Below are 27648 nucleotides of genomic sequence, written 5' to 3'. Positions count from 1 at the left end.
TAACAAAACGGTTGTGAATAACATTAGTGGCTGCATTAAACAATAATTTACTTTCCTAAATCAGGAAATGTTTATTTTACTTAAGTGAAATGCTGAAGAGCCACAGTATTTATTTATGTATTAAACTTAATGTGTTCTTGTCTTTCCAGTGCATTTTCTGTTCCACAGTCAAAGCCTGTGTTTTTATTTCCCTCACTGTAAAATCCATCCATCCATCCATCCATTTTCTGTTCACCCTTGTCCCTAATGGGGTCGGGAGGGTTGCTGGTGCCCATCTCCAGCTACGTTCCGGGCGAGAGGCGGGGTTCACCCTGGACAGGTCGCCAGTCTGTCGCAGTCACTGTAAAATACCAGTGGCATTAATACTCTGTAACATGTCTGTATGAATTACTGTTGTCATTTTCAATAAGACCACTTGTCACAGTGCAGAGGAATATCAAGCCTCGGTACCTGTTTGTTTCATTTATTTGGCAAGAAATGCTCGTTCATCGAATCACTACAGAAGATGAAGCATCCAGAGGAAAATGGAGTCGTACTTGAACAGATTTGATTTAGAAAGGGATCGTTGATGATAGGCTGACTTGAATGACACTAAAATTTAGCCTTGCATTTTTATTTTGCTGCTTTATTTGCCTTTGATGAAGATTAATGAAAACTGAGCTTTTTTTCTGAGGAGTCTGGGAGAGAAAGCATGAAATAAAAAAGACATTTTGACTGTTTTATCCAGAAAGCCTGCAATCAAAACTGTTTAAAAAAAACCCAAAAATGTTAATATTTGGATCAAATGGGAAATGCTGTTTCCCCTTTACAAATATTATTCAATTTGCATCAGTTCTTGGAAATATAATTATTTTTGAGTCTTGCCACACATTCTTAATTGGATTTAGGTCTGGACTTTGGGCCAAAACCCAATAAAACCCTGCAGATGTTGGGGTCAAATCAGCACGGGTTCTAATTCTGATTAGTATAAAACATCAATTTTCCACTTTTGTATCTTTACTCAGTTCTTCCTCTCACTCTCGGAGCAAGACACTGATTTTGTCATGCGTAAACTTCTGCCTTGGAGTGTTGGAGTTTGGAGGGTGGCTGATGGGGTGGGGCCTGAAATGGCGCATACATAACCACAAAACCTCCCTTTCTGCCTGAGGTAGGAAAGGGTGAGGTCAGCTGGTCTCAAGACAAAGTGAAAAAAGGAATCAAGAGTATTATCCTCAGCATGTGATGCTCGTATTAATCTGTGTGTGTGAGTGAATGCAGGAAATTGCACACTTTTTTCTGAGGGCGGCCCCCAAAACGGCTGAATGAGTACGCAGAGACCAGGGAAGAGCTGCCTGGGTGTGTGAAAGAGAAAGTCGACGGAGGTTTAGAAGCTGCTTAGATGGTAGGTTACAAGATCCAAATTTAACATAATGATTCTAAAATATTCTGCATCTGTACACTTGCTGCTTAATGCTGAGGTATTCTATTGACTTATAGATTGCAATATTTAGAAGAGACTTCTTGCCACTCAATCTTCTACACAGTTCTCCTTTTCTGTGTTTGTCAGCAGAGGTTTGGAACGTAACAAGTTCTGTTTCTGTGAAATTTCACCACAGTGTTTGGAGACCAAAGTAACTTTTCAACATGAAGAACCTTTTTGGGTCTGTTGTACTTTTTCACCTGATGGGGGTTTGTTCGTCCCAGTTTCCTCGCCCCTGTGCCAACTCCGAGGGGCTGCGAACTAAAGAATGCTGTCCAGTTTGGGAAGGAGACGGCTCGGCTTGCGGAGCTCTGTCAGGCCGTGGGTTCTGCACCGAGGTGCTGGTCTCAGATGAGCCCAACGGGCCACAGTACCCACATACTGGGATTGATGACAGAGAGCGCTGGCCTTTGGCTTTCTTCAACCGTACGTGTCGCTGTGCAGGAAACTACGGAGGGTTTAACTGTGGAGAATGCAGGTTTGGGTACTGGGGTGGAAACTGTGCTCAGTACAGGGAATCAGTGCGCAGGAACATCATGACCATGTCAAATGCAGAGCAGCAGAAATTCATTTCTTACCTCAACCTGGCTAAAAACACCATCAACCCTGACTATGTTATTTCCACAGCAACCAGAGCAGAGATGGGAGAAAATGGTGAGAACCCCATGTTCTCTGACATTAACACCTACGATCTGTTTGTCTGGATACACTACTATGTCTCCAGAGACACCTTCCTGGGAGGGCCAGGGAACGTCTGGAGAGACATTGACTTTGCCCATGAATCTGCAGCGTTTCTGCCCTGGCACAGAGTCTTCCTGCTTCACTGGGAGAATGAGATAAGGAAAATTACAGGGGATTTTAACTTTACCATCCCATACTGGGACTGGAGAAATGCCCAGACTTGTGAAGTGTGCACCGACGCTCTCATGGGCGGACGCAACTCCCTCAATCCCAACCTCATCAGCCCTGCTTCTGTCTTCTCCTCATGGAAGGTAGGAAAATCTGTCTTTCTCTGGCTCCATTTCTATTGAAACAACTACAGATTTAAAGTCTTTTTCATTTTTATATCACACAGATATTTTTTTTACAAACTAGATTTTCTTAAAATGATAGTTTATGGAGTTTTATGCTCAATTAATCAGTGAAGCCTAGAAATGATGAATTCAAAACATTTGTTGCTGCATCTGACATTGGATCGAAGCATTACTCTTTTCTTGTCTTGACGAATTTTGCTTTCTGCTTGCTTTGTTATTAATAAAATCATAAACACTTTGCTGCTTAAGAGATACCTGCAATTCTTAACCTGACAACTCTGATTTTGGATTCAAAGACTCATCAACATTGTTTTAAGAAGCATTTGTGTTTGTATATTTTGTGGTGAAGGTAATCTGCTCGAAGCCAGAGGAGTACAACAACCGAGAAGTCCTGTGCAATGCTAATGGAGAGGGTCCACTGTTGCGTAATCCTGGCAACCACGATAGAAACCGCGTGCCGAGACTTCCTACAACAGCTGATGTGGACTTTGCTGTAGGCCTACCTGAGTACGAGACGGGAAACATGGACCGTTTTGCCAACATGAGCTTTAGAAACGTCCTGGAGGGTAAACATACAAAAAAATTTCCGTGTGCACTCCTGTGAGATAAACACCTACTCTAAACGCCTGCTACATTACTTATTATGAAAAAGTAGAGCCATATTTCTAAGATTCAACCACAACATATTTATCTTCATACAGTGAAAGAGCTACTTCCGATTTCATGTAAAACAAACCAGTAGCATCAACGCAGATGTTGAACTTTACTCAACTGAAAGTTTATAAAACAACCAGAAACAATAATTTAGGTGAAACTAATACCTGAACATTATCAAAAATAGCAAAAGTGCTAAAGCGCTAAGCTAAAAATGACCCTATTAGCGAAAGTTTTCCCAGCCCACCATTGCAACTCAGACATCCCACTCCGTATTCAGGCTAACTGCCTGCTGTAGAGAATAACCTTCTATGTCACTATAATGTGTGTCTTTGCATACCTTTCTCATGCAAAATCAATTAATCTACTTTCCTAAATTGTACAAATATAATTTAAATTCTCCTCATTTGTTTTCTAATTTTTCTCTCCATACTATTAATGTGGCCCGTTATGCTCTATCTTGCCTACACTGCTTGGTATTTTCTCATTATTTACCTTTGCTATATTTGACTCTGTGTTCCACCAATCTGTTTGTCTCCTGCAGGATTTGCCAGCCCAGAGACTGGCCAAGCAGTACCAGGCCAGAGCACCATGCACAACTCCCTGCATGTCTTTATGAACGGCTCCATGTCCAATGTCCAGGGTTCAGCCAATGACCCCATATTCCTGTTGCACCATGCTTTCATTGACAGGTAATCCATGGTGTTTACATACAAACCAGATGTTAAATTGCTCACAATAACCTAATTAAACAATCCACCACTTTTTATGTATTTAGTGTCTTACTTTTCATCCTTCACAGCATCTTTGAGCGCTGGCTCAGGACCCACCAGCCTCTCAGGAGCAGCTACCCACGAGCAAATGCCCCCATTGGACACAACGACGAATACTATATGATACCTTTGCTTCCACTCTACAGAAATGGAGACTACTTCCTGTCCAACAAGGTGCTAGGATATGAGTATGCTTATCTGTTAGATCCAGGTCAGTACATAATTTCAAACATGTCCAGTAAATGTGTTTTCCTGTAGCTATTTGTCCTCTATTTACATCTTGTCCTCTCTACATCTCCACAGGCCAGAGGTTTGTGCAGGAGTTTGTGACCCCCTACCTGCAGCAGGCCAGAGAAATCTGGCAGTGGCTGCTTGGGGCCGGGATCCTGGGGGCTTTGATTGCTTCGATTTTTGCCATTCTACTAGTCTTCGCAAGAAGGAGGTGGAAGAGAAGCCAGAGAAGGAAGAGGGCATCGAGTTATGGAGAGAGGCAGCCACTACTGCAAAGCAGCTCAGAGGAAGGATCATCGTCGTACCAAACCACTCTTTAACAAAAACAGACAGTGCAGAAACAGCTGCAGATGAATATTAAACTATGTTGAGGATACTTTCATTCCAAAAGGCCAATGGGAAGCAAAACAAAGCAAATAATTACAATGAATCAGGCAATAAATGCAGTTACAGATCAACCAGTGAAGCCTCATCAAGGAGAACAAAACATGATTTTCACATCACCTGAAGTATGTGAGCACTGTTTGATTTCCAGTAACTTGAGCAGAACTGTTATTTATCTCACCTTTTACTACACTTTTAGAGTAAATCTAAATGCATGGAACATGTAGGGTGTTAAACTTTAAGTTCACCGAATTAGGCAGAGTTTAAAAACTGTAAAATTTCACTGCTGTTAAACTCGTGAACTTGAAGAGTCTCAGAGTCTCCAAGTTACTCCTGGTCAAAATTGTTGCCTTCCAGAGACAGCGAGTCATGTGATCATGCAGCTCTGCACTCATCTCATGAATAAATATTAACCCATGTTTTGTGAGTTCACAATGGTGCTTTAATAATTCTGCAAAAAGCAAATAAAGTGTTAAATTAATACCCAAACATATGAGTCTGAATGAGTGGTAGTAACATTAGACTTGATCGTTCTAATTTTATGTGGTGAAAATGCATCAAAGTTGATTTAAAAAGTGTTTCTAGAGATGATTGATTATTTGAAATAGTAAAAAGGGTCTGATTTTCACTTTTTTAAAAGTAGGAATCTGACTGTAATGTCATTAAGTACTGTTATGTCCTTTACTGGTAGGAGAATTATCTGCCTTAAGAGTTTTTAAAGTTTCTTACAACTGATGTCACTCAGTTTCACAAACACACATGTGTTTCATAATCAATTCCTTTTAATTTGGTTTTGCATGTAAGACGACAGATTCACAGTCATCAGTAGGTGTTATTGCAAAAGGAACTTTCTCAAACTGTGGTCTCAAGTTACATAAAAATATCTAATACATTTATTAAAACTACAATAAATAAATAAAAAATTCTCATTCCGTACTTTGTATTACTCTTGAAAATAGAAGTTATATCAGTGTGGAAATTAATTTTATATTTTACATATATTTCATGAATTGCAAATGTTTTGAGAGACTAAAAGAAATTCTCATTATAAAAGAAATGTACTTTTTAGCTGCAGCTAAAACCAGAACTCCAACAGAGCGTTGTGTCACAGGCTGAGAGAAACACCAGATTAAAAGCGGACAATCTTAGAATGAGGCTTTTGCTTCATATTGGACCGATCACATGCTGAAGCTGAGGCAGACATGAAGTGTTTAGCTGGAGGTCAGGCTCATCTTTATCTTGGAAGTGTTTTAGATGTTTCCTTAATGCCAAATGACTCCTGACAAGAACAGATTCCAAAGGTATTGAGAAATGTAGTTCAGATTAAAAGCTTAAGTCCAAAATTGAATGAAAATCCATTCATTCTCTCCAACCAGTCAAGATGTTCCATCAACTGAATGACTCCTTGTTGAATTCAAATGTTGTCCCACGTGATCGGGCTGAGTTGCAGAGCCTGTGGAGAGTCCTGGAGATGCCTTTTGGTCCACAACAGAAAACCCCAACTCGCTTGCTGAAGCCAAAGAAAAAGGCTCGAAGGTTGAATTATGTTACTTTTTAGGACAGCAAATCAACTCTTCTGCTAAAGTTGCTTCTATACTCACTGTCTGTTGCTTTTTCCAATTTCATCAAGAAGGTGCTTCCACCTGGGTCGACCAACCAGCATCCTCGAAGAAAGCGGGCGAAATCGTTCTTCAGAAATGCTCTGAAAAAAAGTCAAGCAAGACAAGTAGAACAGATTTTTCTTGTCAAGGTGCTTAACAAATGTTCATATTACTGAAAGAAAGCTACAAGTAGTTAAACTTACAGTTTAAAATGATCCATTTAGAAAACAAAGAACAAACATGTGGAAGACAGTGCTCAGGCCAGAACTTAATGATCTACATTTAAAACATTTATTTTATGGCCTAAAACTAACACCCTCTTCCTAACCTTAAGCATATTCCCCACACAGTAAAACATTGTGAAGGCAACATCATGCTTTTAAGAAGCTTCATCATTGAGATTGAAACTGGTCAGTTAATGGGATTAAATTCTTTGGTAAGAGACTTTGGCTCTTAGTTTGTAGTCCACACATTACAGATTTATATACTTCACCCCAACTGGTCTAACTCATTTTGTGACCTGATTGTATCGACAAATGTTTTGTTTGCGTACCATTCTTTTAAAGATATTGTAAAGATATCACAGAAGGGTGTCCAATTTGCAACCCCAACAATTTTGTATAGGATCAAATTGCAGTTCAAAAACTGTAATATGACCGTTTTTGTCGTTTGTGACACTTCCTATTATTCTTTTCTACTTTGTTTGGAAAAAATATTGCATCCATAATTGGTTTGGACACCACTGTATTACAGTTTTTATAACTGTTATCCAAAGGTCACAGCACCCTCTTGTGGTCACTAACAAAAAGTGTGTTACATCTATATTTTCGTTCAACCTTTAACATTTGGTGAATCTATAATTTATAGTGAACAAACAGTCTTAAAAAGCACAAACACCTGGACCATTTTTTGAAAAATTATTCTTTAAAGTTTCATTTTGAAGTTAAGCTCTAAAAAGACCAATCTGTCAAAATGATGGTTTCTATTACACTAACGAATGAATCCTAACCTTTGCCAATGTATGTCTTAAATCTTTGTATGTTATGTACATTGTCTGTGGCCAATTAGAGGAGCTGAAACCCACCGCTGTGTAACTCGGCTTGAATTCATTTGCACAAGGTAAAGCTTTGGACCACATGTCTTTGTCCTCAGCACTGCAGTGCCTTTTTTCTTCCCTTTGCAACCCGACCTCGAGAAGGGTCACATATACCCCCTGTTACAGGTCAAGAGCTCTGTGTCAACACGGTGTAATGTTGCAAACAAAAGTATTATCTGATTTTCTGTCTTCATACGGGCATCTCTTAGAAAAAAATAAAATAAAATAAACATAAAGTTGCTTCTCAAAGCTTCAACACATATAAGCCAGGAGGACTAGAATAATGCTTTTGTTGAAAATAATTCAGTAAAACTAAGCAGTACTTAACCTTTCATTTAGTAACTATTTGTATCTGATAAGTACTGTTAGGGTTTCTTTTAAGCTCACTCGACCATTGAAACAGGCCATTGTGGGGAAAAAGAAGAAAATGATTGAAGTGTTCCCATCGGGGAATCGAACCCCGATCCTACAGGATGTAATGCACTGTTTGGCCACCAGCAGCAATTCGGGGGCGCTGTTTCTCCCGCTTCTATATACGGAGAATTTCGAGTGGCAGGAAGAAAAAAAGAGACGTGATGAGAAGCACTGGTGGACACAATCAATATTCTTTTACAGCTCCACCAAAACTGTAAAACTTCGAAAATATAAATATAAGTTTAATTTTTGAAAATAATTTTAGTAATTTATTATTATTATTATATTGAATATTTTGTATTCATTTTAAGTCTCCTCAGTTTGACTCATTAACTTTACTCGTGTGAAGGATGTTGACTCTGTTCAAGTTAGCTGATGAAAAAGCTAATTTAGCTTTAGTTAACAATTTGTAATTTCATTGACAGGGATATTTAACACAACATGTGATCTTTTAAAACCGAAACATTAACAGCAAGAGTAAAATTGATTATTTATCAGTCATAAAAAACTGACTAATTCATTTATATTTCATTAAGAGAAAATAAGTTAAACTCATAGTTTGAGTGAAAGAAGTTTGGAGTTTTGCTGCAACTTGTTTCTCTGTGCTCCACTGCCCTCTGGTGGGAAATTTCAAAAATGCAAATTTTAAGAAGAAAAATAAATAAAAGTGTCCAACAAAACAACTCTTAAATTATGTTATTATCTTAAAAGTAAAGTGTGCAACAGTGTGTCATGCTTACCTGAAGGTTGTCCACCTGACTGACATACAGTTTCAGATTAAAGTAGTCTGGTCTGTTCTCCTCCCAAAGCTGGTTAACAAACAAACACGGACAACACTGAATAAAATATAATACTCACTAGTACATTTTCATTATTACATGCTGTGTGAGAAATATTAGTCAGTGCTTTAATATTGTTGTATTAATTGTGGTTTTATTGTGACAAGATCTTGGGATTCACACTCACCACAACATTTTATTATTATTAATCATATTAATCCCGATCGTCCTCTGCTTTCTACAACCCTTGAAGTTAAATTAATTAAATTATGATCCAGCTGCATTTAAAAAAAACAGGAAAAGAGAGATGGCCCTGACCTTTTGATGAAGGGCACATAGCAGCTCTGCAAACCAGTAGAACGACTGAAGCTCCCTGCAGACCCACACAAAGTACAGCCTCTGTAACCTGAAGTCCCTCCAGCCATCACTGGGTGGACCACCAGAGCAAGAAAGATGGACACATTAACACTTGTGAACATTTGATGTTTGCATAAGATTTTATTTATCCCAACAACTCACAGCAGAGCATGCAGTACACATGCAAATGGTGTGACACCAATTCCACCAGCAACACAAAGGCTGACATCGTAGTTGAAGACCTCCTCAGATGGACTTCCAAATGGGCCGTCAATGTAAAGCCTAATCATAAACATGGACAGAAATACAAACAAAGTCAGCCGAGAATATTCACTAATATATGGCAAAGGAAATGTTTTAACATCTTTTTTATTTACCTTCTAAGAAGCCAGACTTTCTCATAATCGTTGAAAGGTGTCATGTTTAAAGAATCTTTAAAGTGTTTCTTTGGACTTCTGCTATATTTTCATAAATGTTTTTAACACTTGTACCTCATAGAGACAGTGTGTTGTGTCTTGTGTGCTTAAAATGAGAACTGCAGCAACTACTCAATGTAATCAATGTTGATTGCTCTTATTTATAGAAATACATAATACAAACAGAGTGGGCAGGCCAGCAAATTGCCTACACCTCAAACCAAAGACAAGGACTACAACCTCTGCACATCTTGCACATACTATCCTAACTTAACCAACGAACACCACTAGCGTACAATTAAATCATTTATACAATCATCTCATTGTGTGCCATTATGTGTCTCTATTTGTCTGTCAATTTGCTGTTCATACCAATAAGTGTCATGACTGGACTGGCTGAGGAACAAATAATGGATCATTCCATGCTGACACAAATTATATTTCAAAACAAAACATAACATTTTGCTGATTTTTGCCTTATGTGATCAACTATAGCAACAGGATAGGTTGCACTTTTCGTTGCTCTTCTACCCCCCTCCCCCCACACACACACTTCTACTGTATATACATATAAACTTTCAACACACAAAGCAAAACACTTATTTTTTTTTATTTTAGTGCAGTGAAATACAGAAACATTAAAGTTAATGAGTTAATCTCTTCATTCAGCTCTTCCTGAAAGGCCACTGTGGTGCATTATATTTAATACTGGGAGAAGATTTAGGAGTTTGTATGCTGCTGCTTAGATTTGAATGGGTATCACTGCCCCCCCCCCCCCCCCCCCCCCCCAACCCCATTTCTTTCCTCACACTTCTGAGATCTCATCTAACTCTTTAACCAGACCCCAACAAACGATCAGAAACAGTAGGATGACTAGCCACCCACATTTCATTCTCACAGCCACTGACACTCAAAGAAACCTACTTGGGGTACGTTCTCTGTTGGACCATGGGAAGAATCTCCAAGTCCATCCTTGACTGGGGCAGTAGCTGCTGAGTGAAGCGCTCTGAGGAGGTGAAAGGAGAGGCTGTGTTTTCAACACATCCCGATTTATTGCTCTCCACTTTCTTTACAGCATGTCGTCATGGCATATTAAGGGGCCAACACAAACAAAGCAGCTTCACTTCCTGTCTTCTGGAAGGATGTAGGCCTGGGTGTGAACAGTAGCAAGTGACCCATTTTGAAATTTCAACTCAAGAATCCCTGTAACATTTAATTGTAAGGCTTTGTGACTTTGTCCCTAATCAAGTTTTCTAGCAAGGCAATAAAACCTGCTAGAAAACATTGCTGAGGCAAACTAAGGTTCCAACATGTGCACACGCACGCACATAAAAGGCCATTTCTCAGAAATGCATCCTCCCTAGAGAAAAGTGGAAATCAGTGGGGGTAACACAAACTAAGCTCCATCCTGTCTGCGTGTGTATGTATGTGTGTGTTACTGTTAGATAGTACCAGTCCAGTCTCCCACGACTCGCAGATGGATGCCGAAAGTTTCCTTGTTCACTGTGGGACACTGTAAGGAGTTAAAGAGGAAGTTACAGTGACAATCACACCCGGTCAGATTCTGTGAAGTACAAGACAGCACACTTAAAAAAATATACAGCTGCCATGTGAGATTTAAATCTGCACACAGTCCAGAAAAAGGTATGCAGTGCAGAGCTGCAACTCTTTTCATTAAATTTAACAATGCACATGAGCGCACAGTCACAGCCCTATTGTTGGCAGACAGCATTACCAGCCTCAGGGGTCTGTCTGTTAGAGGAGTCTCTAACCCCCTGCTCAAACACCAAACACCCTGCCGCACCAATGCAGGTATTCATATTCACAGAGCCTTTTCACATTTTGTCATTTTAGAAAACCTACAAAACCTACTACGTATTTTAGTGTGATTTTATGTGCTATGTTACATCTAAACATCAAAATCTTTGTCAAATCTTTTCAGCAAAATCGATCCAGCTCAGCCATTTTCAATCTTTGTCACCAATTCTTAATTTGATTTAGTTCTAAACTTTGATTTCGTTGCAGCTCTTCCTCTATTGTTTCTTACTGAAAGGTGAACTCTGTACCTCTTGACCACCTTGTCTGGCTCTGTTTTGGCAGGTTTGCAGCTGTACCATACTTTAATTATGAGATGGTGGTTTGAACAGTATTCCATCTGGTCTATTTGCTCTATTTTATCAAAATCTCAATAAGATACATGGAGGTTTATGGTTATAAAGTGACACAGTGTGAAAAGGTTCAAGGGGAATGAATACTTCTGTTAAGCACTTTGAGTGTAAACACAGAAACCATCAGTCTAACAGTGAGTTTGTATCAGTGTGTGCGTATGCATGAAGCTATGTCTTTATCCTGAACTTATGTTATGTTTTTCTTGCAATGCAGAGCAAATCTTAAATATCAACAAACAGAGTGAAACATAATATTCCTGAGCAACCCTGCTCCCAATCAAGAGTCACAGCTCAATAAGGCGGGCGGGACTATGGCTGAGACCAAAATGCCTGTTCTTTGTGAAGAAACGGAAAGATTAGGTACCTGTGAAAACAAGATCTATGCAGACATGTCTGTGGGCTGCTGTCACGAGTGAGGAATGCATCAGGGTTAGTTGGTCTTACCTTTGTCAGTGTGAAGGGGTGGTTCTCAAATGAAGATACACTTGGACAGTTAAGAACAATGTACTGGAAAAAAGAGTAGGATAAAGATATAACAAAGAGGGAGCTGGTGAAATGTAAGATCAGGATGGGAGATGCAGAGATAATACATAAGATACGTCACAGTAACAATTAAGAGAAATGATTGAATGAAACAAATGGAAATATATCTGAGAAGCAATAAAAGTAAACATCTAGTCTCACCTGTCCTGGTCGAGCTTTGAAGTCCTTCTTCAGCATGCGCAATTCTATCACATCACAAGGATGCCTGATTACGGTCACTATAGTAACAGGGGCACTACTTCGGATGCAGCGGTATAAACGTTCAACGCAGTAGAGACAGAGGGGACCAGACACCCAGAGCCAAGTCTATACACAAAAACACACACATATAATGACTCTTTACTGCAGGCAAGTACAACATTATTAAGAAATGAAACTAAACTTGTATTAAACATTTTTCTTTCTCATTTTAATAACACTGTATTACAACCGATGATATAAATTTAGAATTTCTACTACCTCACTGTCTGCAACATACTTATTATGATACATAACCCCGATAACAGATGGGGGATGGATATTTTGAATTCCCTATAACAGGATTCTCTAGAGTAGCTAGCAGCTATAAGTATCTTCCCTGCACCCTACACACTCGCTTTTAGCTCACCACTAAAAGTTGAGTCAGTCAGTGCTATTTCCAAACCAAACTTATAAAAACTTAAAAAGGTGGATTCCAGTTGTTGTATTAAGCAGAATTTTGGTCATAAAATGCCAAGTGAGAAGAGTTTTGAGACTATCCACAAAATTCAAATTAAACTTCAAAATATTGCTAATGTGACTAAATGACTAAATGGCAGGCATAAAATATCGATACGTAACCTTCATCCCGACTATGTTTGCATCCTATTTAATGAACTTCAACTATTTGTTTCCTTTATATCTGTCCCTGTTGCTTTACGTAGTTTCTCCTTGTTACAAGTAGACATTATAGTTTCAAACAAGGTGAATGGTCATGAAATAACTAAGTACCATACAAAGTGCTTCTCTGTTGAGTTACCTAACATAGTAATTGCTCACAGCTTAAGTAAAGCCAGGGGAGTACATTCAACTTTACAGGGGATTTTATGGCACCAGTACGCTGCCTAGCAACCACAGGCAAACACATAATCACACACACAAACAGGCGTTGATGTACAGAGCTCCTCCCCGGCCCCCTCACACCTCTAATAAATGGGACCAGCACCCTCCAACTCTCAGAACGCATGCAGAGCTCCCAAGTATTTACACACAGACACGCACAGACCTGGGGGTAATGAGGTTCAAAATGAGCATCCGCTTTACATCTGCTATCATCATCTTCTAGCTGTTCCAGATCATCGACATATTGCTCTGTGCTGCTCTGATTGGGCCTGAGGCAGCCAGGTGGGTGGGCCTCGATGTTGGTCTGATACTTCAGTACTCCGCTGGTGTCAGGCAGAGAAGAGCATAGGTGATATTTGGTTCACTAAGACAAAAAAGACACTACATAACAGAGGGAAAAAACACAGACAGCGTCCTCCTAAAGGATTCATAGCTCTTCAGCTTTTGCACAATTTGCTATAAACTACAATTGTGAGAGACCAATAAAAAGTAGCACATAAATATGAAGTGGAGAAATAATACATGATACGAAAATTGTAATGTGCCTACATATTCAGTCTCCTACTGTATAATTTGTAGAGCCATTTCAGTTAAAGTTGCGTGATGGGATATGTCTCTACTAGACAGGTTTGAACTTTTACTGGGCCATTCTGAAACTGGAAAATGTTCTTTATCTAAATCAGTGGTTCACACATTTGAAGTGTTTCCCTGACACAACATATTCCCCCAGCTTGTCTGTTGGACAGCTGTATCTTAGTAGGCTTATAGTTGTGCAATTTCACTGTTCAAGTGATGAATTGAACGGTGCTCTGTGAAATATTCAAAGGGATATTGTTTTATCTCTCCACTAGACTTCTCCAAAACCTTACTTCCAACCTGTTTGCTGTGTTCCTTGATCTTTATGATGTTGTTTGTTCACTCTTGTTCTCTAACAATCCTCTAAAGGCCTTCACAGAACTGCTGGATTTATAATGAGATTAAATTAAGCACAAGTTAACTTTTCTGCATTGTGACTGTGTATGTTTTTATTTATGACTACCAGAGTAAAGTGGGAGTGAATACAACTGTATGCCATGTATTAATATTTATAGTAAATACTTTAGGTTTGTGTTGATAATATAGAATAATTTCAAAAGTGAAGGTGGTATGAATACTTTTGCAAGATACAATGAATGAGAAATTAAGAACAAATATTGACTCCTGAAATGTGTTAAAAAAATTATCAAAAGAATGAAGACAAGGCACAAAATGCAAAGGGTTATAGTCTGGATATCATGGAAATTTTAAATAAACAGCCTTCAAAAATTACTTCAAATGAAAACTCCAGGTATTTTATTCAGAAAAAAAAAAAAATAAATAATAATAATAATAACGGAATTCAAATAAAAAGAGACAAAAGCTACAACATGACTGTCAGTTAGGTTTAAGCTGTTACAGGCTGTCTAAAAATATTTGTTGACATTTTTGTCTTCTAGAGCAGAAATAAAACTGTTCCAACATTGTGGAAAAAAATCTCAAATAATAAGAGAACAGAAACGGAAACTCTCATTCTTTCAGTGCTGCTTACCCGACCATGTGCATCATCAGAATGATGTAGAAGATAATGAAGAGGTTGTGTGTGTACCAGAAGATCTCATAGTTGGACATCCTGAAAAAGCAAAGTAACAACAAAAATCAAAATTTTTACTTGAGCATTCTCTGATTTATACTAACAAAATACAGATTTTACTAAACCTGTACAGGAATCAAAGATACCTCATTATCTCATATCTCATTATCAAGTTCTAACTCAAAATATTAACATTTTACATAAAATAAGTGAATCCTTCTATATATTTCTTTTTTACCAGGGTTTAAGAAATACACTGGTTGAATTTGACTATTAATGAAACAATTTACAAAGATTCAGATCAACTTTGATGCTATCCACAAGAAGAAGAAGAGATTCTTCAAATCAAACAGATGTCTGTAAATAAGTTAGAAGGTTTCCCAAGTGAGCTTTTTGTCAGATTGTTTTGTCTCACAAAGGGAGATTGCCCTAAAGTCTAAAGTATAAAGCAAAAATGTTCAAAAGACTCTGACTTAAAAGGTAAATATAAATCTTGGGGTTTTAACCCACAACCGTGAGATTTTATACTGAAGAACATCTTAATATAAAGCCATTTATAAACACATATGGTTTTTAATACTACAAAATGCAAAAATAAATCCTTATCACATCACTCTCTTCAGTGTGCAGCAGTCATCAACCCAACACTCCAACCAGTTTGCCAGACTCTTATCTACAGCCTTGGATAGTCTGGAAAAGTCCCTTATTGTCTATGCACTTGCTGAAATGAGCAGGAAGCTCCACAAACACACATTCACACTGTGTCCTCCTCACACAAACAGAATGACCCACAGTGACCTGAGTAATGACAGGGCAGTGGAGTCCATTAGCATGTCAGCATGTCCAGCAGACATAATTAACTTTCAGACAAAATAAAACTGATTTGCACTTTTAGAGGTGCATTGAGAAATCATCAGATCTTCAGAATCAGATCATTTTGTTTTTGTCTGGCCTCATCGTTGGTAACACAGTGTTCTGTCTGACTGATAGGGACATTTTTACTTTAACTTGGTTTGATCTGCTGAAGTTGGCTACAGTTAAATCAGAAACTTTCATAAAACTCTCTGATCATTGTATCCCTAATAATTTGACCCAGACATAATTAAATAGCTTGTTTGCATTTTGAATTTTCAAAACACTTGCATTCCTCTTCTTTTGGAACACAAGAATCATCGCTGATAATTACAGAAATTATTATTTAGTTCAGCATACCGAACGCAGTAGGAGGAGGATATGAGCATCAGAAGGAGGATAAGGACCAGCAGGACACCAGTGACGCCTGGGACTGAATGGAACCATCATGTTGTACAGAGGAGACAAAACAAACAACGTTAACATCCTGCCATCTGTAACAAGAATTGTCTTGTTTGCTTTGGCTAGCTTTATATGCTAAAGCAAACAATTATCTGATTGCTAACATGAATCTAAATGTGATGGTAGCGTAACAGTTTTATTCAGTTGCATTTAGGATATCCTGTTGATATTTCTATCTTTTACATTAAGTCTCCCAACAACATTAAGTTTTATTAGCCAAAGTCTTATTTGAACCCTAACGTTTTTAGCATTGATTCTCCTACAGCCTTAATTCTTTAATTAAAATTCTCAAGTACAAAACTATTCATACCCCATACAGTTTTAGGTTTAAATTAATCTTTTAATTTTGCAGACTCATTTATTTTAACCAGAAGTAATGTTGACATTGACCTTTAGTTGTAGTTTGAACGAACGAAGCCATTCTGTCTGTTTTGGCAAAGCTAACAATTATTGAGCAACTAAAGTCAGAGCAAGAGGAATGTATAAGACATTTTAGAGAAGAAATATTTTATTTCTTCTGGCAAGGATGTCGTTTGGATTGTCCTGCACATAAAGTTACCCAAGAACATGGTAAAATCATATAATAAAACTACATAAGAATAAAAGAGAAACACAGAAAGTAGAAGAGGGAGACAAAAGCACCTTGACACTGGATGGTAAACTTTAAAAGAAAGAGTTGTTCTTCTTACTTGTTGTTAAAATGATCCACTTGGGGTCCTGGGAATAAAACAAAAAAGAAAAAGGTCTGTAGTCTTCATCATTCTGTTATCTACATTAATGCTTGTGCTATCCACCTTGAATTACAACAGAGCAACATCAGCACTTTGAGGAGAAAACAGTCTGCAGATTTTATTCCAGAAATCAATGTCAGAGTTAAATTTCTTTCTCTGTGTGCAAGTTAAACTAGGTAGACTTCAAGTAAAACAATAAAGACAACATCAAATTGGCTTTGATAAACATGTAGTAAGTAAATTAGATTTAAATAGAGGATGAAGCTTTAACTCACCAATTTAAATTTCAATTTACTTGGAAATATTCATTACCTAATTAATAGAAATAATATTTTTTATATTATTTTTTCATAAGATTTACCACCCTTAAATTGAGTAAAACGTTGTGTAGCATTATCTTGTTTCATTGATCACATATGTAAATGTCATGCTGAGGCACATCTGTTTTCAGATTTAATGATGCAACGCATGTAAGTGGAGATGCATGATGAGTAAATCGCATGATTTACACTAGAGTAGCAATTTTTGGGGGGTATTTTTTCCCTCTAATATTTCCAGTGCTGGAACTAGGGCCAAATCTGTCAAAGGAGGTTAAAAATCTACCCCAAAAATTGCAGCTAGAAGATTTTGTGTCTTCCGATCGCAGCAGCACTCCTGCACAAAAAGAATCTAATCTGTATCAGGAGCGTAATCTACCTGATTGGGCCCAGTTTTCTCACCTCATGAGGGAAACACAGAAAAACAGCGCAAGTGGATAAAAAAGTTTGGAAACGTTACGTTTCCAGAGAAAAAATGTTCAGGAACCAGAAGTTCTTTTTTGTCGTTCTGAAAAATACTGGCAGTAAAATCTTTAACTATCTCACATCACAGTAAATTAGAGAGATTTTTTTTTTCCCGAAAGACCGAGTTGGACACAGCTGTTATCTATTTTCAAATGATGACGTAGAAAAAACTCTGATGTGCTCTGATATAAACCACACACTACATTTTGATAAATTGATTTATTGTTAGGACTATATACAGTATCTAGAAGATAGAATAAAATAAATTTTGATTTTACCTACAGCCCGTAAAAGAGAAATTGACATCACCCAGGAATTGATATCAACATGTAAAAAATAGTGTTTGCTAATTGCTTAACAAATGTCCTATTGCAGCATCTACACATTTAAGTAACTCTACCTCTCCTCTGTAGCGAGCCAAGTTGAGAGCAGGAAAGTCATCTGAGTACCTCGAACTGAAGTTGACCACATTTACCATGTGGGCCGAAACGTGCACAACTGCAGATGAAGAGAAAGTATAAAAAAATAAAACACATTTTAGTGATAGGACCAAGTTGCACATGTAGGATTTTTTTCCCTCTTCAAAACTCAATTAAAGAGCTGCTAGAGGTCCATTCAGCAAAAAGGCAGAGCAGCTTAAACACACACTTCTTCCTGACATCACAGGCTAAGTACGCAGCCATTGAACAGCTGATGGAATTAGAGACTGTAGTCATGACACACAAGGGCCCTTTTCCTCTCCCATATATCCTCTCCCACTGCCACTGCCTTCCACCCCCTCTTTCTGTCTGTTCTCACAGTTCGTCTCTCCTCCATCCTGCTGACTCTCTGTCCACAGTGTCATTTGTCAACTGAGAATACAGAGCTTATGTGAATGTGTGTGTTATTATAATAAGTGAAGAGGTGTATGGTTTTGATTGAGGGAAAAGCTTACAGATGATGTAACAGCAAAAAAAAAGAAAAGAGAAAACAAATTAACTTTTTTGAAGCATCAATTGTTAGCTGGAGGTCAAAGGTCAATTATCCAGACGGAAACATTCAGTACTGCACAGCTCGTGTGAGTCATTTACTGACTTCAAATTTGGGCTGCATGATAGCAGGGAACATGTAATTGTGATCCTTTTGCCGAATATTTCCATGATGACGTCAAATCTTAATTACCAGTATTTCTGTGGCTCTTTTCTTTCTTTACTTTCTTGTCCTCACCACTCTTTGTGCGCTTTAGCATCAACCACCACTAAAAAATATATAGGACTCCAACCAACTAAATATTTTATTTTGTTAACTTGATATATTGTACAGCTCTGCTTCTCACTGTGGTATTAATATTTTTGATAATTAAATAAATTGTTATGAATATCACTTTTAAATGTTGTGATTGAAGTGAAATTCCCCTTTTCAAGTATGCTTATGACGTAAGAATAAGTCGTAACATTCAAAGACCTTCTAATGGTACTTTGCTCAAATTTATACACCTGAAATAGAAATTCATTTTCATTTTTCTTATGTTGAGAAATAAAAGTTACTGATTGCATCAATTCAGTGTCCTACATCTACATCACATGTTATGAGATAGATAATCTTTGAAAAGATCGAGCTCCTGCACCTCCTCCAAGTGCTACTATTTCCATCTGAAGGAATGCACCACTCCCAATCACAATCAATCAGAGCTATGAGTTATGTCTTAGCGCTGTCAATCAAACTTGTGTACCAGCTGCTAAATGTGCAACTGGTGCAGAAACAACTCACCATTACAGCAAAACTGTTTATCTACCATCATGCTTACTAGTCTGAGTATTCATGGCAATCTCTACTGTCAGAAAGAGTAGCAGAGAACAAGAGGGGGAGAGGTGGAGCAGCACCTATATGAGAATGTTTGACAGAACTAAGACCCTCCTCCTGGCTCTGATTGGTTGTTAGCACTGGAAGCACTTGGAGAGGACAGAGGAGCAAATTTTTTTTTCACAAACTATCTGTCTCATACTGTCATGACATGATGACAATTTTAACAAATAAGTTAAAAATATTTTTTATAACAGTTGCATACTGCATCTTTGAGGAAGAGCATCTTTCTAAATTTAGTCAGGTTTAAGAAATTTGCTGTACTTTTCACTATGACTCCAAAGAACTGTGTCAGCTTTGGGTTGAACCCTATAAACTGCTCTCCTTCATAAATCAAGCTCCCCATGTTTACTTCCAGTTTGGTGACGGCGGGTCACTCCACCCAGCCACTTGCCGAAATCGATTTAAGCTTGAGTAAGCATGAAGAATGTACAAGCCACACGTAACCTTTCGACTTCACAATTCCAACATAAAGCCTATAAAGTGGGTGAATGGGTTTAAAAGATCTGCCTTTTTTACCCATCAGACTGCATCTGCAAAGGACGTGCATATGCAAAACACTCTAGAGGCTACATGTTGTAGAATAAGGTCTGATTCTGATTAAAATATTTCTCACATGAATCACCCGCTTTCAGAGAAGTGTAATACATCATGTTGGAGGCGAGAATGAAGTTTGTTCACCTCTGAGTAATTATGTCCATTTCACTATTAAAATGTTTTTTGACATGTTTTTAGTTCCTTATGCCAGGTTTATGTTTTTAATCTAATAATGTAAGCAGCTACTATCCAATGCCAGAGTAGAAATTTTGCCTTTATTAACTCAATTATCCTTAAGTTATAAATTATCTTACAGTTATGAAGAGTTGTGCCATATACATTATCTTTTGCAGAGGAAGAATTCTGCTTCCTTGATAACAATGATCTACCAAAATCAAAGAGTCTTCAGTCAACAGATGTTTAAACAAAATCAAGACAGCAGAGAAAACCCTCACAGCAGGGAGCTTTAAATACAGAATGCTCCATTTAGTCACTGTTTATGTCTAAGATCTAGATAAATTAATGCCAGCCAGCTTCTCAAAAAAAAAGAAAAACCCTGCAGCAAAACATGGATGAGTCAGAGGAAGAAGTCTGAAAAACCTGCGTCCTGGTAAATGCACAGCTGTCTGAGGCTCACACAATGTCATAAGTGCAGAGAAAAAATATCAACATGGACTGATGAAACAGGCAAAATAATCTCCCAGATGGTTTACCAGGAATGCAAAACCAGTATGGATCAATTTATCCACACGTTACATACGTACAGAGTGTAGCAGGGATGCATTAAGGAATGAAGGAAAGCTCACTGGGGTGATAAAGAGTGGGCTTTTTACCTGAGAAGAGGCAGACAGCGATGCCACACGCAACATGAAAGGTCTTGCTCTTGTCCAGCAGCCGGCGGGTTTTCCTGCTGGATACCTGCATAATTATGCAATACAGACAAAAAATCACTGTGGAAAGAAAACAGGACTGTGCTAGGATTAGGCCCAGAACTAATCTTTACCAGGAAATTTGTTGTGCTTTAGAAACCAAATGCAATTTTAGTTTTGAATTTGATCCCCTTGTGACTGGAATCATTCATCTCCTGCGTGAGTCTTACCACGTGCGTTCCGCGTATGAAGGTGAGCACAGAGCGGCACATGGTCAGCAGCACCAAACTGCAGTTCAGGTTGAGCACAGAGGCAGATGCTCGACTGATGCACACTCCGACCTCAGGGAGACACACACAAGGGATCACGGTCAGACAAACAGGGCTTATGTAATTAAGGGCAGCTGAGAGCCTGAGGCAACACAGAGGTTTACAGCAAACCACCTTTGTCTTTCACAAAGTGGAGGTCTGAGCCCACTAATAATTAGGTTGTGAATCAGCTGAGACCATGCTGGTATAAATCAGTAACTCCAGGACTAATACACAAGGCAGGAGGTTTAGTGGCAAGTCCAAGATTGTCTCATAAAGACAGAAATTACAGAAATTAGATTTTTTTTGTTGTTCCACCATCAGATTGTAAACACAAACTGACATTTTACTGTGTGTTGTGTACCAACACAATGTAGTGATGCAAATATACATCGGTTTTTTTTAAGAAATAAAACTCAATGTGCATTTGTATTAGGCTTCCCTGAGTCAATACTTAGCATCTTTTACAAAGATCAGTTTTGTTTGTCTATTTTCCTTTGCAAAAATAGCTTCTATGAAGATTTTGGCAAACAATGACACATATTCTGAATTAGGCTTTGACTTAATAGACACGCCACTGTTGCTCTAGCTGTACATTTAGGGTTGTTGTCCTGCAGAAGCAGAAGCTTTTTTTCCAACTCTTTCCTGAAGGCCAGCTTTAGAGAGTATGCAACTAATAATTGTCATTTGATCAGATTCCCACAGCTGTGTATCTCTGCAGCTCCTCCAGAGTTACCATTACATTACTCAGACTTGTTTCTGAGTAATGCCCCCCTTGGTCGGCCTGTCAGTTTAGGTGGAAGGACACGTCTTAGTATATTTACAATTGTGCCATACTCCTCCCATTTTTAGATGATAGATTGAGCAGTGCTCTAAGAGACGCTCCAGGGTTGGCATTTTATTAACTACAACTGCTCTAAACATCACAACTACAGCATTGGGTGTACTGATGGTGTTTGTCCTTCACAGAACAGCTGCATTTGTAACGACATGAAACTACACACGAGAAGGTTGAGCTCTGAAGGCAACTGGTGAACTTGATTTTATTTTCAATACATCTGCCAACGCAAATGCACGCCAAGATGTTGAACAAAGAAAAACATTTTTCTTCCAGCTTGTAATTACACCCTACTTTGTGTTTGGGCATCACAAGACAAATCCAAACAAAATACAAGGGGTAAACATAATTTTGCAGGGCCAAGCATGAAGATTTTACGGTAACTTATCTATTTTTTGGAGGTTAAGTGAGGTGCAACATCTCAGAACACCAACACGTGACGCAGAGAAACACAGCTGGAGTAATGTGTGAGCAAGACGGATAATCTAACTAAATACGTCTCAGTCTGTAGCTCAATAATCAAATTAAAGTCAGAAACGCTGAGCGCACTCCAGCATCTCATAAACTCAGCACATTTGTTGGGAGCTTCGTGCTCTGCATGTGCTGCCACTTCTGGTTAACTATGACTTTACTGAAGAGTGTGTGGAGAACAAGATGAAGCTGTGAAGATCAAAGAAAACAAGAAAGCGAGACTGGAATCCATCCTGTGAAGATGTTCTGGTCTAAGACATTCAACAAAGCAAGGAAATTTGCTTTAAAAAAAAACAGGCACAACCAGAGCTTTAATCTGCAGTCTATCGAGAAAAAGTTTGATGGTAAAGAAAAGGACATGTCAGACATGAGGAATCAGAATTGTCTGCACAGCTGACTGAAGTCGGTGTTGAAATGTCAGAATGATGCGGAGAACAGAGCATCGCTTGAACCTAAATATAACTTAAGGATAACCTCAGCAAACTCTATTCTGATCCTTTAATTCTTAAAAACTTCATACGCACACACACAATCTCTCTGCAGAGCCTCTTAAAGAAAGGCAGCTGATGTCAAAAACCACCAGACGGAGATCTGATACCCTCCTTTCTGACACCCCATACAGTCCTGCCTAGCAGGTGAACAAGATAAGAGGCTATTTGAAGTATCATTGCTCTGGAAACACATCACACTCGTGCACATAAAGATAGACATAAACTTAAGCCCTCCGGTGAGGCATTCGGTGGAACAAGTGGCGTGCCCACACTTGCCTCTTTTCTCCCCTTTTGCCTCCCACTGTACAGGCAGTGCAATAGTTCACACATGCTGTCTGCTGCCATTTCTCATTGCCTCTTGTTGCTCTGAGGAAACGCACTTTACCCTGTGTAGGTTTTCTGCAACTTTGCTGCCTTTCTGATGGTTTGAAAACTGACTTTTACAAATACGGTGTATTTACTGTTTCTCTTTAGCAACATTGCCCTTTCATAGGATCCAGTCTTAGTGCAAATATTACTGTATGTAAAATACATGTAAAAATGAAATCGTTAATTCAGTTCTTATTTTATGAGAAATAATTGGATGCAAACTAAAGTCACACTAGGTACATAAAGGATTTATCTGTAAGTAGTTCCAAACCCTTCCACACAGCATGATTTAACAACACTTTGAGATGCACAGTGCTGGTTTTTCCCTAAACGTAAAGTTTTGCCTGTATACCAAATTTGGTCTCATCAGACCAGAACAACTTCTTCCACATGTTTACCGTGTCTCCATTTGATAACTTTTTAGTTTCTCGTTGTTTACAAAGGACAGACTTACAGTGTACCACTAACTGTCGTCCTGTCAACAGATTTTTCCACCCAGAGCTTTAATCCCTGCAGCTCCTCCAGAGTAATCACGGAGGTCCTGACTGCTTCTCTGAATAATGTTCACCTTGGTCAGTTTGTCAGTTGAGGTGGAAAGCCACATTTTTGGCTGGTTGGCAGTTGTGCCATTCTACAACAAAAGATGTTGAAACCTTGGGATACCTTGGGCACGATTTTATTACATAATCGTGCTTTATAATTCTGAAAAGCAATTATTTTCTTTCCATCAAATAAGGTCCTAATAAAATGTATTAAAGTTTGTGATTGTAAAATAACCAAATGTGGACAAGTTAAAGGCAGATGAACATCTTTGCAAGTCACTGTATGTGCAAAATTAAACCAGGAGACAAAAGCAACTTTTTTACATAAATTTATATCTGGGTCTCTTAAAATAACTTTTTAAGGGTCTGTTTTTCTATATTCTTTGTTGCTCTTATGAAAACTAAACCAAAGATCATCTATCATATTAAACCAAAATGGCACACAGAGAAAGCATGGAGATCAGAAGTCACCTCACCATTGAGCATTTCGGTCTGTCAAAAGGAAATCAACCACAAAAGGCCTTTGCATCTCATGCAGCCTCCACATCATCACACTCACATCTTTCTGTCTAAATGCTTGCATCTTCTCCGTTGTAGTCCACACTTCTATAATTCAGCTAGGTGGGCTTAGTTTAAATAACTGTAATGACTCGTTTCAAAAATCTTTCAAAAATCTTGTTATTCAATAAAAGCTCTCTCCATTGCTTGGTAGTTGTAGTGATCCACCACAAGCACAAATATGCATACTTCTGTAGCGAAAAAGAAAATAATTTTAGTTGCCGAATTAGTTTTTAAAATATTTGATGAACTTTTAAAAAGATCACTTTTAAAATCTTATGTACTACCACAATATGTCAGAAGCATAAAACAGTACGTTTCTCACCCCCAGCATCTTGTAGAGGTAGTGGTACTGCTGCCCTGTTGAGAACAGCAGGAAAGTGTTCAGGAACAACCAGGTGTTTGCTCCCAGCCACAGCATCTGGGCACACACAGAAACATACTGTATAGATTACAATTAACATAGAGTTTATATTTACAGTAATCTAAAATTCTCTTTCAGAAAGAAAATGATGATGGCAACTGTTCTTAAAAATGACTCGTCCTTCCTTTTTACCTTATTGATGCTCTACATTTATGTGACAAGTTAAGGACACATGATTAACAACAATCTCTATAGTTTGTCCACCAGCTGGGCATTCTTTAAAAAAACATGAAACGCATCTAAAAGTGAACATCGGCCATGTAAATCAAAAGACATGCAGAAGAATAGACATAGACATGAACCAACGGGGGTTTGTTTAAAAGTTTGTCCCAAAGGTTCCCCCACCAGGACCAAGTGCTTCCCTCCCTCGTTGGCGACCCAGCTCCGCAGCGACACAGCCATGGTGCCTTCAGGGTCTCCGCCGCTGCCTGCTGGAGCTGCCCCAGGTTTCCACAAACGCTCCGGTCCGGTCAAGAGGTCGGAGTTCGGTCCTCCCTGCAGCTCTGTCTGTGTCTGTCTAACCGGTGTCTGCTCCGATACGTACAGACCGTACTCCCCCTCCCTGTTCTGAACGCGTTTTGACTTTTCATCCCCCCCCTCTCTAAAAAAACTTCCAGCGGCTGAAACCCCACACTACCGCCTCTGTACTTGCATCACAACCTCAGTTCATCTTTCTGCACGACTGACGTACAGAAGCCTGAACAATAAAGATTAGAAAATTAAAATGACAAACTACTAAATTCAGAAACTGACAAAGTTAATCAGCAGGCAGAACAATGAACATCGCTTCATTGCTCCTCGCCTTTTCTTTCCGCCACGAGAGGGAGCCACAGACCAAAATGTCTAAGTGAAGCTTTTTTTTTAGATTTAGTTAAAAGTGGCTTGTGCATTGTGTTTCGTTTTTGTTAATGTTTTCATTGTTAAATATACCTACTTAATTTCAAACACACATTATTAACGGAGGGGCCATGTTCGGGACCTCCAATGAGCAGGGCCCCTTACTGGTTGGGGACACCGGGTAGTTTCCTACTATGTGGTAAATCCGCTTCTGCCTGTTGGTAGCTTAAAAAGCAACGCACTGAGTGGATGAGATACAGAGACAACACTGTGGATAACAATTGCTATTGCATCATAAATCAGAACGCAATAAAGATATTTATTTATTCATTTATTTACAATTTTGGCCATGTAAACATGCATCATTTACATGAAGTCCATATTGATTTGGGGCTCTTAAAATCATTCATTTTGAGGGGGAGGAGTGGCTGGCCAAGTAAAACATTTTAGATACAGGATCAAATTTATACACTGACCCCCATTAATATTTGGTGAAATGTGTTTTGGTTCGTTGCAAAAAGAACCACAAACGTTTTGTATCTATCTATGACGTCATGATGGATATTTGGTCATGCTTTTTTATTATTTAGCAGGTATAGTTTACTTCAGTTGTATTTGCTTCCAGGGGGTAACCTGGCATTATGTAATCCAGATATTTGTAAAATATGCACAGTCATATAGCAATTTAAAAACATGCAAACAAATAAAATAAAATAATGTGCCTGTTTTGTTGTCTTATTTTTTGGTGGGGAGGTGAGGTGATTTGATGGAGTCAACCTTCCATTTGGAGTAGGGAACAAACTGTTCCTGCTCTGATGGATCATAGAGAAAAGTGACTAGAACAGGATAGGCCACAATGTTTCCTCCTTGTCTTAAAGTCCTTGAGACATGCATCCTGAAGGGAAGACAGGTAGCATCGTTTATGAGATTAGGATCGTTGTCCGGTGAGAAAAGACAGGTGTGTCAAAACGTCTAGCTGCTGATTGGTTAGGTGAAGTTGAATAATACTATATAGGTAATCCTTTATCTTCATTGTTCGACCGCCTTTCCAACAACACTTGTAATATTACACAGCTGAATCTTTTCCTGACCATAAAACTATATATTCTGCAGACATTTGACTTGTCCATGTGACCATCTAAACTCTAACTGAGCTTGAAGACTTCAGTATAAAAGTAGGAGCTTCTTTCTTGTAAGAAGTTGTAATAATATGTCATCTTGCCTTTCCATCAGACGGTTTTTGTCCAAAACTGCCCTCAATTGGGAAATCGCTCCCAGGTGAATCCAGAGTTTCTCCACAGAAGGTAAAGGGTTGAAGCATTAGATCAACCAATGAACAACCAGTTACATTTCTGATAATGGAAGGACAAGGATTTGGACAAGGTCACCAGCCAGCGTGAAGAGGAAGAGAAGTGAGGTTGTGATGAAAGAATAAATGATGATTTGTGACCCACAACAAGATGCTGATGGAGTTCTTTTCACTCTACTCCTCATTCTTTAACCCCATTCACTAAATTATCTCAGAACAAAGAAGGAAAGCAGGAATATTGCACTGTAATTTCTACAGCACTGCATGTACAAATTTCCTTAAGGAGATTGTCTTATATTCGCCTTTTTACCTAATTTGTTTTTTCCTTTGTCCTCTGCAGTATTGTCTGTTCCTTTCTGTATCACAATGACATGCGATACATTGTAATTTGCCAACAAATTACAATGAAAGAGTGTATATGAATCTTGTCTAGTCTCTTTCCATTGAGCTCCCACAATTATAGTTTACAATACTTGTCATCAAAACTTTAGAAAAGGTTTACAACAGAAAATCCCTCAAGAGTATAGTTATATTGACAGCATGATAAAACATGTTGTCAATATGTAATATAACATCTTAGCCATACACAATGAAACAAGAACTTATCACTCTGATGGCACTAACATGTTCATTAACTATTAAGGATTTTGAGGAAAAGACTGGCTTTTGTAGGTAATCCATGTTTTGCTATTTGCACAGATTGTTTTGAGAAATGCATTTGCTGCTTTGCAAATGTCAAGGATTATTAAAGAAATGCACCTAAGTGACTGTGAAAAACTCTAAAGGGGCCTTCAAGAGACCATTCTTTTGAAATCATGCATGTTTTCC

The 27648-nt window shown here is 38.4% G+C and overlaps 2 protein-coding genes across 5 annotated transcripts; one reads left to right on the top strand and one right to left on the bottom strand.

Moving 5' to 3' along the window:
- The first annotated feature begins 1227 nt into the window (after window positions 1-1227).
- On the top strand, window positions 1228-5026 carry tyr (tyrosinase). Of its 4 annotated transcripts, none has more exons than XM_028045443.1 (6): window positions 1228-1381; window positions 1596-2451; window positions 2843-3059; window positions 3692-3839; window positions 3950-4131; window positions 4224-5026. In XM_028045443.1, exons 2-6 carry the CDS (start codon window positions 1624-1626, stop codon window positions 4469-4471), a joined length of 1623 nt encoding a protein of 540 aa, XP_027901244.1. In that variant the 5' UTR covers window positions 1228-1381; window positions 1596-1623; the 3' UTR covers window positions 4472-5026. The 4 variants fall into 4 exon arrangements, with proteins under 4 accessions (XP_027901244.1, XP_027901243.1, XP_027901241.1 ...); XM_028045442.1 differs by having other exon boundaries at window positions 1547-2451; XM_028045440.1 differs by having other exon boundaries at window positions 1229-1381; window positions 1550-2451.
- A 145-nt stretch (window positions 5027-5171) lies between these two features.
- Window positions 5172-25346, bottom strand: nox4 (NADPH oxidase 4). Its single transcript, XM_028045438.1, has 18 exons — window positions 25020-25346; window positions 24576-24671; window positions 20904-21014; window positions 20638-20722; window positions 17826-17923; window positions 16602-16629; window positions 15811-15883; window positions 14557-14637; window positions 13153-13312; window positions 12051-12215; window positions 11811-11873; window positions 10651-10711; window positions 10123-10204; window positions 8945-9064; window positions 8744-8852; window positions 8387-8455; window positions 6137-6237; window positions 5172-6045 (listed from the first exon to the last, which is right to left on the bottom strand). Exons 1-18 carry the CDS (start codon window positions 25074-25076, stop codon window positions 5925-5927), a joined length of 1680 nt encoding a protein of 559 aa, XP_027901239.1. The 5' UTR covers window positions 25077-25346; the 3' UTR covers window positions 5172-5924.
- Between the last annotated feature and the right edge of the window lie 2302 nt (window positions 25347-27648).

This window comes from Xiphophorus couchianus, chromosome 18 (assembly GCF_001444195.1).
Source record: "Xiphophorus couchianus chromosome 18, X_couchianus-1.0, whole genome shotgun sequence".
NCBI classification, from domain to species: Eukaryota; Metazoa; Chordata; class Actinopteri; order Cyprinodontiformes; family Poeciliidae; genus Xiphophorus; species Xiphophorus couchianus.
This window is presented reverse-complemented; position numbering and strand designations above follow the sequence as displayed.